General features: G+C 45.9%; 1 protein-coding gene across 1 annotated transcript in view; it reads right to left on the bottom strand.

Annotated features, from left to right (window-relative positions):
- Nucleotides 1–5,777: 5,777 nt before the first annotated feature.
- Nucleotides 5,778–13,761, bottom strand: part of LOC116480035 (cytochrome P450 2G1) — an 88,863-nt gene continuing 80,879 nt past the window's right edge. Inside the window, exons 4-9 of the mRNA XM_032172008.2 lie at nucleotides 12,866–13,026; nucleotides 12,110–12,286; nucleotides 10,592–10,733; nucleotides 7,669–7,856; nucleotides 7,416–7,557; nucleotides 5,778–5,990 (exon numbers count right to left, since the gene is read on the bottom strand). Coding sequence (XP_032027899.1) covers nucleotides 5,809–5,990; nucleotides 7,416–7,557; nucleotides 7,669–7,856; nucleotides 10,592–10,733; nucleotides 12,110–12,286; nucleotides 12,866–13,026 — 992 coding nt within the window. The 3' untranslated portion in view covers nucleotides 5,778–5,808. The remainder of the gene's footprint in view (nucleotides 5,991–7,415; nucleotides 7,558–7,668; nucleotides 7,857–10,591; nucleotides 10,734–12,109; nucleotides 12,287–12,865; nucleotides 13,027–13,761) is intronic.

Here is a 13,761-nt window from a genome sequence, read left to right as displayed (position 1 = left end):
TCTAAAAAAAAAAAAAGATAAGAAAAAGAAAGAAAAGAAAAAAAAAGAAAAGAAAAAAAGAATAGAGGATCTATAAAGAAAAGTAGATTCGCGGTTGCTTAGGGCAGGGAATTGAGTGTGGGGGGAAAGGGGTAAGACGAAGGTATGAGGTTTCTTTTTGAGATGATGAAAATGTTCTAAAATTGATCATGGTGGTAGTTGCGGTATTGATTAATACACCCAAACCCATTTAATTGTACACTTTATGATCTGTAAGTTATATCAATAAAGGCTTTTTTAACAAGAAAAGAAACAGATATAAAGAAAAAAAAGTTCACAGTAAAGAAAATGTCCTCTCTGACTTATAGGTCTTGATTCTTTCTAGGAAGAAAATTGATTCACCTAGTTTCTGAGAAATGTTTACTCTAATTAAATGAATTACTTCCAGGGAATAGCAGGAGTACCGATTCTCTCTAACCTGCCTCATACCTCCTGGTGTTACCTAATCCACCTGGGCTTCCTCCATCACAGTCCTCCACATTCTACTCCGTGCTCCCTTCACCAGAGCCCTGGCTGTGCTGGGCTGTCACTGTGAGAGACGGAGCACTCTTCCCTGCTAGGCTGTAAGCCCTATGTGGTGAGTCACTGAGCTTTTCCTGGTCACCATTATGTCACTGGTCCTTCCGTGGGCCACTTGAAAGAACCTGATGTGTTTTGAATAACTACAATGCAATGTCTTATCTTATATCCTCAGAATTTCTAGGAATTTTTTTTTTTTTTTGAGACAGAATCTCACTCTGTCACCAGGCTGGAGCGCAATGGCTCAATCTCGGCTCACTGCCACCTCCACCTCCCGGGTTCAAGCAATTCTCCTGTCTCAGCTTCCCAAGTAGCTGGGACTACATGCATGTGCCACCACACCCAGCTAATTTTAGTATTTTTAGAAGAGACAGGCTTTCACCATGTTGGCCAGGATGGTCTCAATCTCTTGACCTCATGATCCGCCCGCCTCAGCCTCCCAAAGTGCTGGGAATACAGGCGTGAGCCACCGTGCCAGCCTCTAGCAACTTTCTAATAGGCTCCCATCATAAACAGAAATGAAGGCTATTTTGAGGACCTATAGCACTTCTGTGCTTTACCTAAAGGGCGATCAACAATTCTCTCTCCTGCTTAATGTATTCTTTTTTTTTTTCCCTTCAGACACAGTCTTGCTCTGTCACCCAGACTGGAGTGCAGTGGCATGATCTCAGCTCACTGCAACCGCTGCCTCACGGGTTCAAGCAATTCTGCTGCCTCAGCCTCCCGAGTAGCTGGGACTATAGGCACGTGCCACCGTGCCTGGCTAATTTTTTTTTTTTTTGGTAGAGACAGAGTTTCATCATGTTAGCCAGGCAGGTCATGAACTCCTGACCTCAGGTGATCCACGCGCCTTTGCCTCCCAAAGCACCGGGATTACAGGCGTGAGCCACCGTGCCCAGCCTGTTTTATGTATTCTATTTGCACGCAAGATTATTTGAAAAAAGGTTTTCGCAGCTAAAAAAGTTTGATGCCCATTGTACTGTGTACTTGCGAGGTGTGTTTGTAACTCTGAGATGCTGTATTTATAGAAGGGGTGCCAAGGCTTTAATGATATGGGTTTGTATGTTGGTGTCTGTGGTGGGCAGAGGGATGTGCTGTTGAATCTTCATTCATGGAGAACTTTCCAATCAGCTTCAATAAGTGCAGTGAGCTGAGAGTCTCCAGTTGCAGCACCATTAGGACCCACCTCAGCATGGAGCAGAACCCATGCTTTTCCAAGGAAGCCCCAGATAGTAATTAAGGACTCTGGGATCCAGGGCATGACCCTATCTGTCCAACATCAGCCATCCCCAACAGCATTTTTCTCTGGATTATGGGCCTGTTATCTCTGCCTGGTGGTCTTGGCCTGTCCCTGTCCAATCCTCCTTCCTTCCTTCTTTTCTTTCACAAGTGTTGGATCTGCATCCTGGTCTGAAGACTTCTTCTGCTACCAGTGTCATCTGCTTCCTTCCTTTTTTGTCTTTCACATGCATTACCCCACTCCCTCCAATAAAATGATGGACCCCTAACTCTGTCTAAGTCTCAGCTTCCCAGAAGATGTAATTCCCAAAATGTACATAATGGTGTTTATTGTTTGTTTGTTTGGTTGGTTTGAGACAGAGTCTCACTCTGTTGCCTAGGCTGGAATGCAGTGGCACTATCTCGGCTCACTGCAACATCCAGCTCCCGAGTTCAAGTGATTCTCATGCCTCAGCCTCCCGAGTAGCTGGGATTACAGGGATGCACCACCACGCCTGGCTAATTTCTTTTCTATTTTTAGTAGAGACGGGGTTTCCCTGTGTTGGCCAGGCTGGTCTCGAACTCCTGGCCTCAAGTGATCTGCCCACCTTGGCCTCCCAAAGTCCTGGGATTACAGGCGTGAGCCACCATGCCTGGCCGCATTTATTGTTTATTACACACACAGTCTCAAAACTCTTTTCTGATTTTTTAAGTACCTCCTATTGTGTGGCTCTTGATCAGAGGCAAGGTTTTGCCTCCCACTACAACAGCTGAAGGAGGTATTCATTCTTCCTCACCTCACCTTGAACCCTAAGGCTTTAACATGTGGCTAGATATCTGGAACTCTTAATCACGAGGAAGTGAGACAAAAACACAGACACAATCAGGAAATTGTCTATGGTGGCATCAGTGGGTCTAGAGTCCCACGGCAGTACCCAGGGGGTGGGTCAGGTGTTCAGTACCCGGGAGATGGGTGGTGTGGCAGCAGGTCCTACTGGATAGCTTTGAACATTCCCTTGGCTGGTGGTCCCCTACCACAGCCTCTTTTTTCTACTCATATTCTTACCCTACTTTTCCAGAATTGCTGTTAATTTTGTGAGCTAAACAATCACCTTCCAGTAGCTAACAGCCTTTCTACTTAAAGTAACCAAAGTCACTTTATATTGCTTAAAAATAGGAACGCTGGCCGGGCGCAGTGGCTCACGCCTGTAATCCCAGCACTTTGGGAGACCGAGTTAAGTGGACCACCTGAGGTCAGGAGTTCGAGACCAGCCTGGCCAACATGGTGAACTCTCATTTCTACTAAAAATACAAAAATTAGCCAGATGTGGTTGTGCACGCCTGTACCCCAGCTACTTCAGGGGGCTGAGGCAGGAGAATCGCTTGAACCTGGGAGGCAGAAGTTGCAGTGAGCTGAGATCGCACCACTGCACTCCAGCCTGGGCAAGACAGTGAGACGCTGTCTCAAAAAAAAAAAAAAAAAAAAAATGGAACCCTGACTGTTACGAGTCCTAAGTTTCCCTGGAGGTGACAAGTTGAAGAAGAAGTGATCAAAGATGAGGTCCTATCCTTGGACTCCTGCCTGAACTCCCACTTTCTCTCACACCCTATATACAATACCGTAGCAAACCCCACCATCTCAGGCAGTGAAACAGATTTCAAATCTACCACCTCCTGCCCTGCTTCACTGCTGCTGCTGGATCTGAGTCAACATCACCAGTTGCAGTAGCCTGCTAATAGGTCTTTGCTTTCATATCCATCATATGATAGCTAGTGTGAGCCCTATAAAATATGTCAGTACATATCACTCTCTGCTCACCATCCCTCCAAAGACCTCAATCACTCTCAGGGTAAAAGCCAAAACCTCACCTTGGCCCACCAGACCCCACACAGTCTGGCCCCCATCACCTCCCTGGCCTCGTTTCCTTCACTCCTACTCTGTCTTCCTCCTCCATGCCAGCTACGCCTGCTCCCTGTGGATTCCTGGATGCACACAACCTCCTGCCTTAGGACTCTGCTGGTTTGTTTGTTTGTTTGAGACGGAGTCTCACACTGTTGCCTGAGCTGGAGTGCAATAGCGTGATCTCAGCTCACTGCAACCTCTGCCTCCCGGGTTCAAGCGATTCTCCTGCCCCAGCCTCCCAAGTAGCTCGGATTACAGGCACCTGCCACCAGGCCCGGCTAACTTTTGTATTTTTCGTAGAGACAGGGGTTTCACCATGTTGGCCAGGCTGGTCTCAAACTCCTAATCTCAGGTGATCCACCAGCCTTGACCTCCCAAAGTGTGAGGATTATAGGTGTGAGCCACCACGCCCAGTTGCTGCTGGGTTTTTGTTGTTGTTGTCCTCGTCATTGCTGTTGTTTTTTGAGACGGAGTCTCGCTCTGCTGCCCAGGCTGGAGTGCAGTGGCAGGATCTCGGCTCACTGCAAGCTCTGCCTCCTGGGTTCACACCATTCTCCTGCCTCAGCCTCCCAAGTAGTTGGGACTACAGGCGCCCACTACCACACCTAGCTAATTTTTTTGTATTTTTAATAGAGACGGGGTTTCACCGTGTTAGCCAGGATGGTCTTGATCTCCTGACCTCATGATCCGCCCGCCTCGGCCTCCCGAAGTGCTGGGATTACAGGCATGAGCCACCGCGCCTGGCCACTGCTGTTGGGTAATCATTCTTCCAGGAACACTCCCTTCCCAGATGCCTTCACGGCTTGCTGTGAAGCTCCACCACCTTGTGAAACCACCCCTAACCACCCATTTATAATTCCAATCACAGAATGCATATCCCACTTACCAGCCTTGCTTTTCTAATGCAGTATGTCATTTGCATATTTATTTCATATATGCTTTATTGTCCACCTTCTTTACTAGAATGTAAGCTCCTTGAAGGCAGGAGTTTTTGTCTGTTTTGCTTACTGATGGATCCCAAGTCCCTGAAGACTACACTGGCACTTGTTGGGTATTCAGTAAATATTGGCTGAATAAATGAAAAAAGGGAACGTTTTGTCAGTTAATGGAGTTTGGAAACAGAATGATAGAAGGTGGGAACAACTGAGCTATCCTCAAAAATGGAGTGGGGAGGCCAAGCTTGGTGGCTCACGCCTGTAATCCCAGCACTTTGGGAGGCCAAGGTGGCGGATCACTTGAGGCCAGGATTTCGAGACCAGCCTGGGCAACATGGCGAAAACCCATCTCTACTAAAATTACAAAAATTAGCCAGGTGCAGTGGCACATGCCTGTAATCTCAGCTACTTGGGAGGCCGAGGCACAAAAATCACTTGAACGTGGGAGACGGAAGTTGCAGTGAGCCTAGATGGTGCCACTGCACTCCAGCCTGGAACACAGAGTGAGACTCCATCTCAAAACAAACAAACAGACTGGGGAGTATTTGGAATTGGGAGTTGTGCTGAGAGCAACCAAGAAGGAAGATTAGAAGAAGAGATGATGGCGGAGAAAGGTAATGAGTCGGCAAGATGGGTGAGGATGGGGCATTTTACCCGGGGGAAGTCACTGGAGGGGAGTTGGCAGAAACTACAACTAATAACAAGTCAAGAAAGACATTTCAAGCTGTTGGCTGTGCCCTACATCGCTGTCACACACAATACACAATAAACTTCCTACGCTCAACAGACTTGAGGTCTTCGTTCACTTTTCAGGGGCTGGTGGAAATGAGAACCAAAGAGAAAGGATTTTAGACTATATTTTGGTCAAAATCAGAGCACACACAAAAAGGGACAATATGGAGACACAGGGACTGCAGTAAGAATTTGATGCAGCCAGAAACCTAAGCAATGGTGACCATGTGACCATGAAACCTGCAGGCAGAGGTGCAAATCTTGCGCAGGGCGTTGCTCTTCTATGGGAGGGGAAGACACGCAGCTGTACATTCTCAGGTGACCCTGGCTGACTCTGTAATCATAGTGCCTCCTCTTAGGGATGCTTGAGGATTAGTAAGATGAGGAAGAGGGGGTGCTCCTGAACACGAGAGGAGAGCTGCGTTCTTCACCGCTTCCTCCTTACCCCGCAGGAGGTGGCACTCAGCGGGCCACAAGACAGAGCTCATAGGTCGGGGGGATGTTGCCAAAGCCTGAGAGCTTGGGGGTGACATCGATGTCCACAGGCGGCACCAGCGAGCGTAGAGAGAAGTTCTGAAGGGTGGAGGTGAAGTAGAGAAAGAGTTCCATGCGGCCCATGGCCTCGCCCAGGCAGATGCGCTTTCCTGTAGGCACAGGGGAGGGCAGAAGGAAGGGTCGCACCTGCACATGTCATGGGGGTGTCGGGGGCGTCTGGACTGACCACTCCACTGAGCCTCAGCTGCCTCATCAGCACCTCAGGGCTCATGACTGTGACTGCTTTATAAAGGGGTGTTACACAGGCTTAGTAGGTACCTATAGTTAGTGCTCAGCTAGGACCTGCTACTTCTCTGATGGCTGGGATTCCATCCCGTTCCAAGAGGGAATGGTTCTATAGGGTTCATGAGTTTCAAGGTTGTGTTCATTTCAGTTACTCAAGGGTTTGTCAAATGCCTATTAGGTGCCAGACACTGGTGACGAAAAAAAGTGAAAACTCACCCTTAATAACACTTACTGTTTATAAGCCACTCTTCCAATTGCTTGGAGGGATTAATCCAAACAATTGGATTAAAGAAGAGTGACCCCCTTCTTTCACAGATGGGGGCTGAAGTGACTCACCCAAGGCCCCACCACTTCTAAATGATGGAGTGGAGTCCAGGTTCCCAACCACTGCCCTGACTCCAGGTTCCAAATGCCATACACTTTTTGTTGTTGCTGTTTTTTGTTTGTTTGAGACAGGGCTTTACTCTGTCACCCAGGCTGGAGTGCAGTGGCATGATCTCGGCTCAGTGCAACCTCCACCTCCCGGGTTCAAGTGATTTTTGTGCCTCAGCCTCCCGAGTAGCTGGGATTACAGGCGCCCGCCACCACGCCTGGCTAATTTTTGTATTTTTAGTAGAGACAGTGTTTCATCATGTTGGCCAGGCTGGTCTCGAACTCCTGACCTCAAGTGATCCACCTGCCTTGGCCTCCCAAAGTGCTGGGATTACAGGTGTGAGCCACTGTGCCCCGCCAACATACACTTAAAGTGTTGCTGCATAAAGATTTTATGCCATGAGTAGGCAAATGACTGTCTCTTGGGCAAATTTGCCCTGCTGCTTATGTTCATACAGCCTGCAAACTAGGAATGCTTTTGGCATTTTAAAGTGGTTGGGGAAAAAAGACTCTTTTGTGATATATGAAGATAAAACAAAATTCAAATTTCAGTGTCCGTAAACAGTTTTTCAGGCTCACACACATACTTATTCATTTACATATTGTCTGTGGCTCCTTTCGTAGATCAGTGGCAAAGGTTCAGAGACTGTCTGGCTGGAAAAATAGAAAATATGTCTTATTTTGTTCTTAATAGGCAGTTGCTTTATGCCCTGTTTAGTGCTATTACCGTCCCAACCTTTTTTTCTAATAATCAGAGTCAATCGTTCTAATATTTGCTAATTCCGGGATTCTAAAATGTTATGGTTCTAAGATACAACCTTCAAATTCACATTGTGACTTGAACTTCAAATACAGACCAGTGGCTGGGGGGATGGGTTTAGCACATGCCTGGGGGAAGTCAGACGGGAGAAACCTACCAGAGGAAAAAGGCACAAAGGCTTCATTCTTCTTGAAGCGGCCCTGCTCATCCAGAAAGTGCTGGGGATAGAAGGCATCTGGGTAGCGGAAGTATTTGGGGTCTTTGAGGACAGAGCCAAGCAGGGGAAATACGTCTGTGCCCTGGGGTGAAAATGGGGGCAGTTAGGAGAAATCAGTGTTGGGCTACAGAGGTAGGGAACCAGGGAGATAGAGGAGTGCAGTGGAAGGGAGGCAATGAGGGTGGAACCCCACCTTAGGCAGAAGGTAGCCTCGAAACTGAGTGTCCCGGATGACGTTGTGGGGGACACCCATGGGCACGATGTCTACCAGTCTCTGTATTTCATGGATGACGGCATCTGTGTAGGGCATCTTGACCCGGTCATCCACCCTTGGGAGCCGGTGTGGTCCAATCACCTGGTTAATCTCTTCGTGGATCCTAGCTGCAAGGGGCCAGAAAATATAGCAGAGAACAGAGAAAAAAAAAAAACAAACAAAAAACAGGAGGTGTTTTTGTTAGGGAAGCCAGGGCAAATCATGCATTCCTAGCTCCAGCAGAAAGAGATCTCAGGTACAAGCCATGCATGTTTGGTCGCTTCTTTTTTCGTTTTTTTTTTAAACAGCCTGTCACCCAGGCTGGAGTGCAATGTCATGATCTCAGCTCACTGCAACCTCCACCTCCCAGGTTCACGTGATTCTTCTGCCTTAGCCTCCTGAGTAACTGGGATTACAGGCACCTGCCACCACCCCCCCCCGATTAATTTTTGTATTTTTAATAGAGATGGGGTTTCACCATGTTGGTCAAGCTGGTCTCGAACTCCTGACCTCGTGATCCACTCACTTCGGCCTCCCAAAGTGCTGGGATTATAGGCGTGAGCCATCGCACCTGGCCTGTTTGGTCACTTCTTTAACTTAACAACTGACACACTGGTGGTGCTCAATTACTCATCAGATGTCGGGAGACAGGCAGCTTGGAGTCTTGAACACTGCCAGGACATTTGGTCTTTACTTAAAAGCACCAAAAAGCCATGGTCCCAGCTTGGCTCTCGTACATGGGTTTTTTTACAGAATGGGAAAGAGGCATGCTAGGTGACTAGGACAGGATTGACACAAATGGCACGCAGTTATGTGACTGATTAAGATCACCACTGGTGGAGTTACTTCTCTTTGCGTTTTAGGGTATAGGGATGAGTGACTTCACCTTCTTTTTTTTTTTTTTTTTTTTTTCTGGAGATGGAGTCTTCTCGCTCTGTCACCCAGGCTGGAGTGCCGTGGCAGGATCTCGGCTCACTGCAAGCTCCGCCTCCCAGGTTCACGCCATTCTCCTGCCTCAGCCTCCGGAGCAGCTGGGACTACAGGCGCCTGCCACTGCGCCCAGCTAATTTTTAAAATATTTTTAGTAGAGACAGGGTTTCACCATGTTAGCCAGGATGGTCTTGATCTCCTGATCTCGTGATCCACCCACCTCGGCCTCCCAAAGTGCTGGAATTATAGGTGTGAGCCACCACACCTGGCCTGTGTGACTTCACCTCTGAACTTGTGTTTCATCATCTTCAAAATGAGTGTGATGGCTGGACAAGGTCATAGAGTTGTAAACATTACATAAAGTCTGGTGTACAAGGAACTAGGACAGTGCTTGGCACACAGAAGCATCCAATAAATATTTGATTTGACTTGATTTGATATGACTTTTCCTTTTTTCTTTTTTTTTTTTTTTTAGACAGAGTCTTGCTCTGTCCCAGGCTGGAGTGCAGTGGTGCAATCTTGGCTCACTGCAACTTCTGCCTCTTGGGATCAAACGATTCTCATGCCTTGGCTCCCCAAGTAGCTGGGATTACAGGTGTGCACTACCACGCCTGGCTACTTTTTGCATTTTTAATAGAGAAAAGGTTTCACCATGTTGGCCAGGCTGGTCCTGAAGTCCTGGCCTCAGTAATTTGCCCATCTCTGCCTCCCAAAGTGCTGGGATTACAGGCGTGAGCCACCGCACCCAGCCTGATTATTTAGACCAGTGAAAGACAACTCAGACAATGGAGGTGACACTAGAAACGTTTGAGTGGAAGTGTATTAGTGTCTCTCATCTGCACTAGTTTTGAATTGCATTATTAAGGAGAGGGGCCAAAATTGGGAATTTTCCTTAAGCAAGTAGTGAGTTCCTCATTACTAAAGTTACCCAAATGGACCAGATCATAATTTATTGGAGACGGATTCTATCTAACTTTGGCAGGGCGGTTGGCTCAATAATGGCCAGCAAAGATAACCACCTCCACGTCTCTAAAACCTAATGCCTGGAAGGCTGTGTATGTATATAAGGGTAACAAAAACACAAGAGAGACTTTGAAAATGCCAGTAAATTAAGAATCTTGAGACGAGATTTGCCCTCAATATAATATCGTGTGTCTGTATAAGAGAGAAGTGGGAGAATCAGAGTTAGAAAAAAAAGATGTGAGGCTGGGCACAGTGGCTCACACCTGTAATCCCAGCATTTTGGAGGCCAAGGCGGGTGAATTACCTGAGGTCAGGAGTTTGAGACCAGCCTGGCCAACATGGTGAAACCCTGTCTTTACTAAAAATACAAAATTAGTTGAGTGTGGGGTGGCACACACCTGTAATCCCAGCTATTCAGGAGGCTAAGGCAGGAGAATCGCTTGAACCCAGGAGGCAGAGTTTGCATGAGCTGAGATCATGCCACTGCACCGCAGCCTGGGCAACAGAGGAAGACTCTGTCTCCAAAAACAAAGAAAAAGAATAAAAGATGTGATGGATGCCAGAGGCAAACAGAGGTTTGAAGAAGCTTTGAAGATGGAGAACAGAGTCGTGAACCCAGGATTACAAGGAGTACAGCTTTAACACCCAGAAAAGGCAGAGAATCAGATAGTCCATTGGTGTCAGCTAGTGAAAGCCTATTTGAACTTCTGAAATTCAGAACAGAAGGATAATACACTTGTGTTGTTTTAGACGACTAAGTTCCTGGTAATTTGTTACAGCAGCCACAGGCCACAGACACCAAGTAGAAGATCAAGTTAAATCACTCGGCAAAGTTGGGGATTTCATGTTTCAAGTCCTGAAGTTCTAAAGGGTGAAGAGCCTGAGGCCGTGGGATTCTAGATTTTCAAGATGATGGCTTCTTTATGTTGGGAGGGGGAGGTACCAGATAGGCAGCTCAGGGTGGACTCACCTTCCACTTCAGGATGCTTCATTAACAGCAAGAATCCATAGCGCAGTGTAGAGCTCACTGTCTCCGTGCCAGCAAAGAAGAGGTTCAGAGTGGTGAGGACCAAGTTCCTGAGGTTGAATTCTGTACGAGGATTATTTTTATCCTGAGAGCGAGGGGATAGTGAGTGGAATCACTCTCTTCTGTCTTTATTGTCTTTTTTTTTTTGACAAAGTCTTGCTCTGTCACCCAGACTGAAGTGCAGTGGCATGATCCCATCTCACTGCAACCTCCACCTCCCGGGTTCAAGTGATTCTCCTGCCTCAGCCTCCCGAGTAGCTGGAGTTACAGGCACCCACCACCATGCCCAGCTAATTTTTTTTTGTTTGTTTGTATTTTTAGTAGAGATGTGGTTTCACCGTGTTGGCCAGGCTGGTCTCAAACTTCTGATCTCAGTTGATAGGCCCACCTTGGCCTCCTAAAGTGCTGGGATTACAGGTGTGAGCCACTGCGCCTGGCCTATTGTGTTATTTTCTCATTGGCTTTATTGTCTATTGTATAGGGAGACAATAGGTGGGTAAACCAAGCGTGTCTGGGAGAGGACACAGTCATAACAAAGGTCCTGCGGCAGGAATGTGCCTGGTGTGTTAGAGGAACAGCAAGGCAGAAGCTGGGGTGGATGAGATGAAGTGAACAATAGGGAGGATGGGAGGAGAAGAATGTAGGATGCCTTGTAATATTTGAACATGTAGGGACAGTAGTGTATAGAATTTAAATTTCCAAAGGCAAAGATTCAATGCTATACAAATATAAAATTACAAATATATAAAACTCTAAGAAATGACGATAGAGAAGTATTAACCTTCTAAATTTCTATAGAAATGTAGAAATAGATACATATCTCTATAGAGATATAGAAATAGATATATATCTCTATAGAGATATACAAATAGAGATATAGAAATAGATATATATCTCTATAGAGATATACAAATAGAGATATATCTCTGCAGATATAGAAATAGAGATATATCTGTATACAAATTCAGAAGATTAATACTTCTGTATCATCATTTCTTAGAGTTTTATACATTTGTGAATTTATATTTTTATGTTATTGAAGCTTTAATTTAAATTTAAACTCTATGCCCTACTGTCCCTACACGTTCAAATCTTTTAACTTTAACTTAAATGTTTAACTTAAATGTTGACTTAAATTTTAAACTTCAGAAAAGTTCTAGGTTTCTGAAATTCTAAGACTCAAAACTACAGTTGTAACTCTCTGGAATATATAAGGTGTAAGACTTTAAGTTTCCAAGTTCCTAAATTTTCCGAATTCCTAAAATTGCTAGATTCAAAATCTGTTTTAAAGCTGTAACAGTTTATATTTTTACAGTTTCTATATTCATCTATAGATAAAAGTAAACGCTGTGAAATAATGCTTGTTTTGTTTTGTCCTCAATGCTTGCAGATCGGTTGAAAGTTGCAGGGACTAGAGGTTGAGAAGTGAGAGGGAAGGACCAGGGGAAGAAGAGGAGGTACCTGGTGCATCTTGATGAGAAAGCAGTCAATGAAGTCCCGAGGGTTTTGGGGGTCAAAGGATGCTTCGTTGATCTTGACCCTGGAGGCAATGAAGTCCTTGAGCTCTTCTATCAAGTAGTAGACGCGATTGTGTCTTCCTGGAAAATACTGCATGATTCCAGAGTACATGTCATATAGCTGTGGGAATAGGCAAGGGGGCTTTGTCAGTGATGGGCACCAGGGGCCAGTATGGGCTGAGTCTGGAGTTGGACAGCTGGACTCAAAGTCAAGTGCTGGGTCTAAGAATCAGGTGAGGCCCTTTTGTTTCCCACAGGTTGGGTCCTATTGAGACAGTAGTTCCCCCTTAACCCTGGTTTACCTTCCACCACTTCAGTTACGTGCAGTCAACTGCAGTCTAAAAATATCACATATAAGAAGATATTTTGAGAGAGAAAGAGTACATTCACATAACTGTTGTTAGAATATGTTGTTATAATTGTTCTATTTTATTACTTATGAATGCCAGTCTCTTACTGCACTCAATTTATAAATTGAATTTTGTCGTGATATGTATATATCAGAAAAACTTAGTATCTATAGAATTGGGTACTATCCATGGTTTGAGGCATCCACCGGGGGTCTTGAACATATCTCCCAGCTATGAGGGAGAACTACTGTACTCACCTCTCAGGGGTGTGGGGAGGATCAAGTGGGGTATAGGAAGGTGTTTAGTTAACTGGGGTTGGTGCATGGACAGAGAGGTGGCGGGGTGGGCACCTGTGCCCAGGGAGTGCTCATCTCAATGAAACTCTCATTGATCAACCGTAGCAGATTAAGGAACTGTTTGTCCTCATAGTCGAAGCGACTTCCGAAGACAATGGAACTGATGACGTTTGAAACAGCGCGGCTCAGCAAGAAGGTGGGGTCGATGGGGGTACCTGGGCAGTGGAAATTGTTTATGTTGGAAGCAATGATCATGAATATGGGGTGTGGAGTCACAGTGATGCATCTGAGTCCCAGCTCTACTACTTAATTGCATGTGTGCGCCACTTCATTTTTGTGTTTTGGGTCTAGATTAACCAATCTGCAAACTGGTTTGGGAACCATTTCATTGACTCATGAGGATTCAATATCATTATCCATATAAAATAATTAGCACAATGCCTGGCATACAGTAAGCACTCAAGAAAAGCTAGTTGAGCTTAATCATTATTTTTTATTATTATTACTTAAATGTGTCGATGTTAGAGACTCACATATTTGGGGAAAAGTGGGATAAGGGACACATTGTAAAAGTTCCTGAATTCTGTCTAGCTCTACCGATAATTCCATTTGGGCAATTTAAAAAATCCTTCCCGGCCAGGTGCAGTGGCTCACGCCTGTAATCCCAGCACTGTGGGAGGCCGAGGCAGGCAGATCACAAGGTCAGGAGTTGGAGACCAGCCTGACCAACATGGTGAAACCCTGTCTCTACTAAAAATACGAAAATTAGCCAGGTGTGGTGGCAGGTGCCTGTAATCCCAGCTACTCAGGAGGCTGAGGCAGGAGAATTGCCTGAACCTGGGAGGTGAAGGTTGCAGTGAGCCGAGATCATGCCATTGCACTCCAGCCTGGGTGACAAGAGCAAGACTCTGTCTCAAAACAAAACAAAACAAAACAAAACAAAACAAAAC

The sequence above is a fragment of the Hylobates moloch genome, unplaced genomic scaffold (assembly GCF_009828535.3).
Source record: "Hylobates moloch isolate HMO894 unplaced genomic scaffold, HMol_V3 SCAFFOLD_13, whole genome shotgun sequence".
Lineage (NCBI taxonomy): Eukaryota > Metazoa > Chordata > Mammalia > Primates > Hylobatidae > Hylobates > Hylobates moloch.
This window is presented reverse-complemented; position numbering and strand designations above follow the sequence as displayed.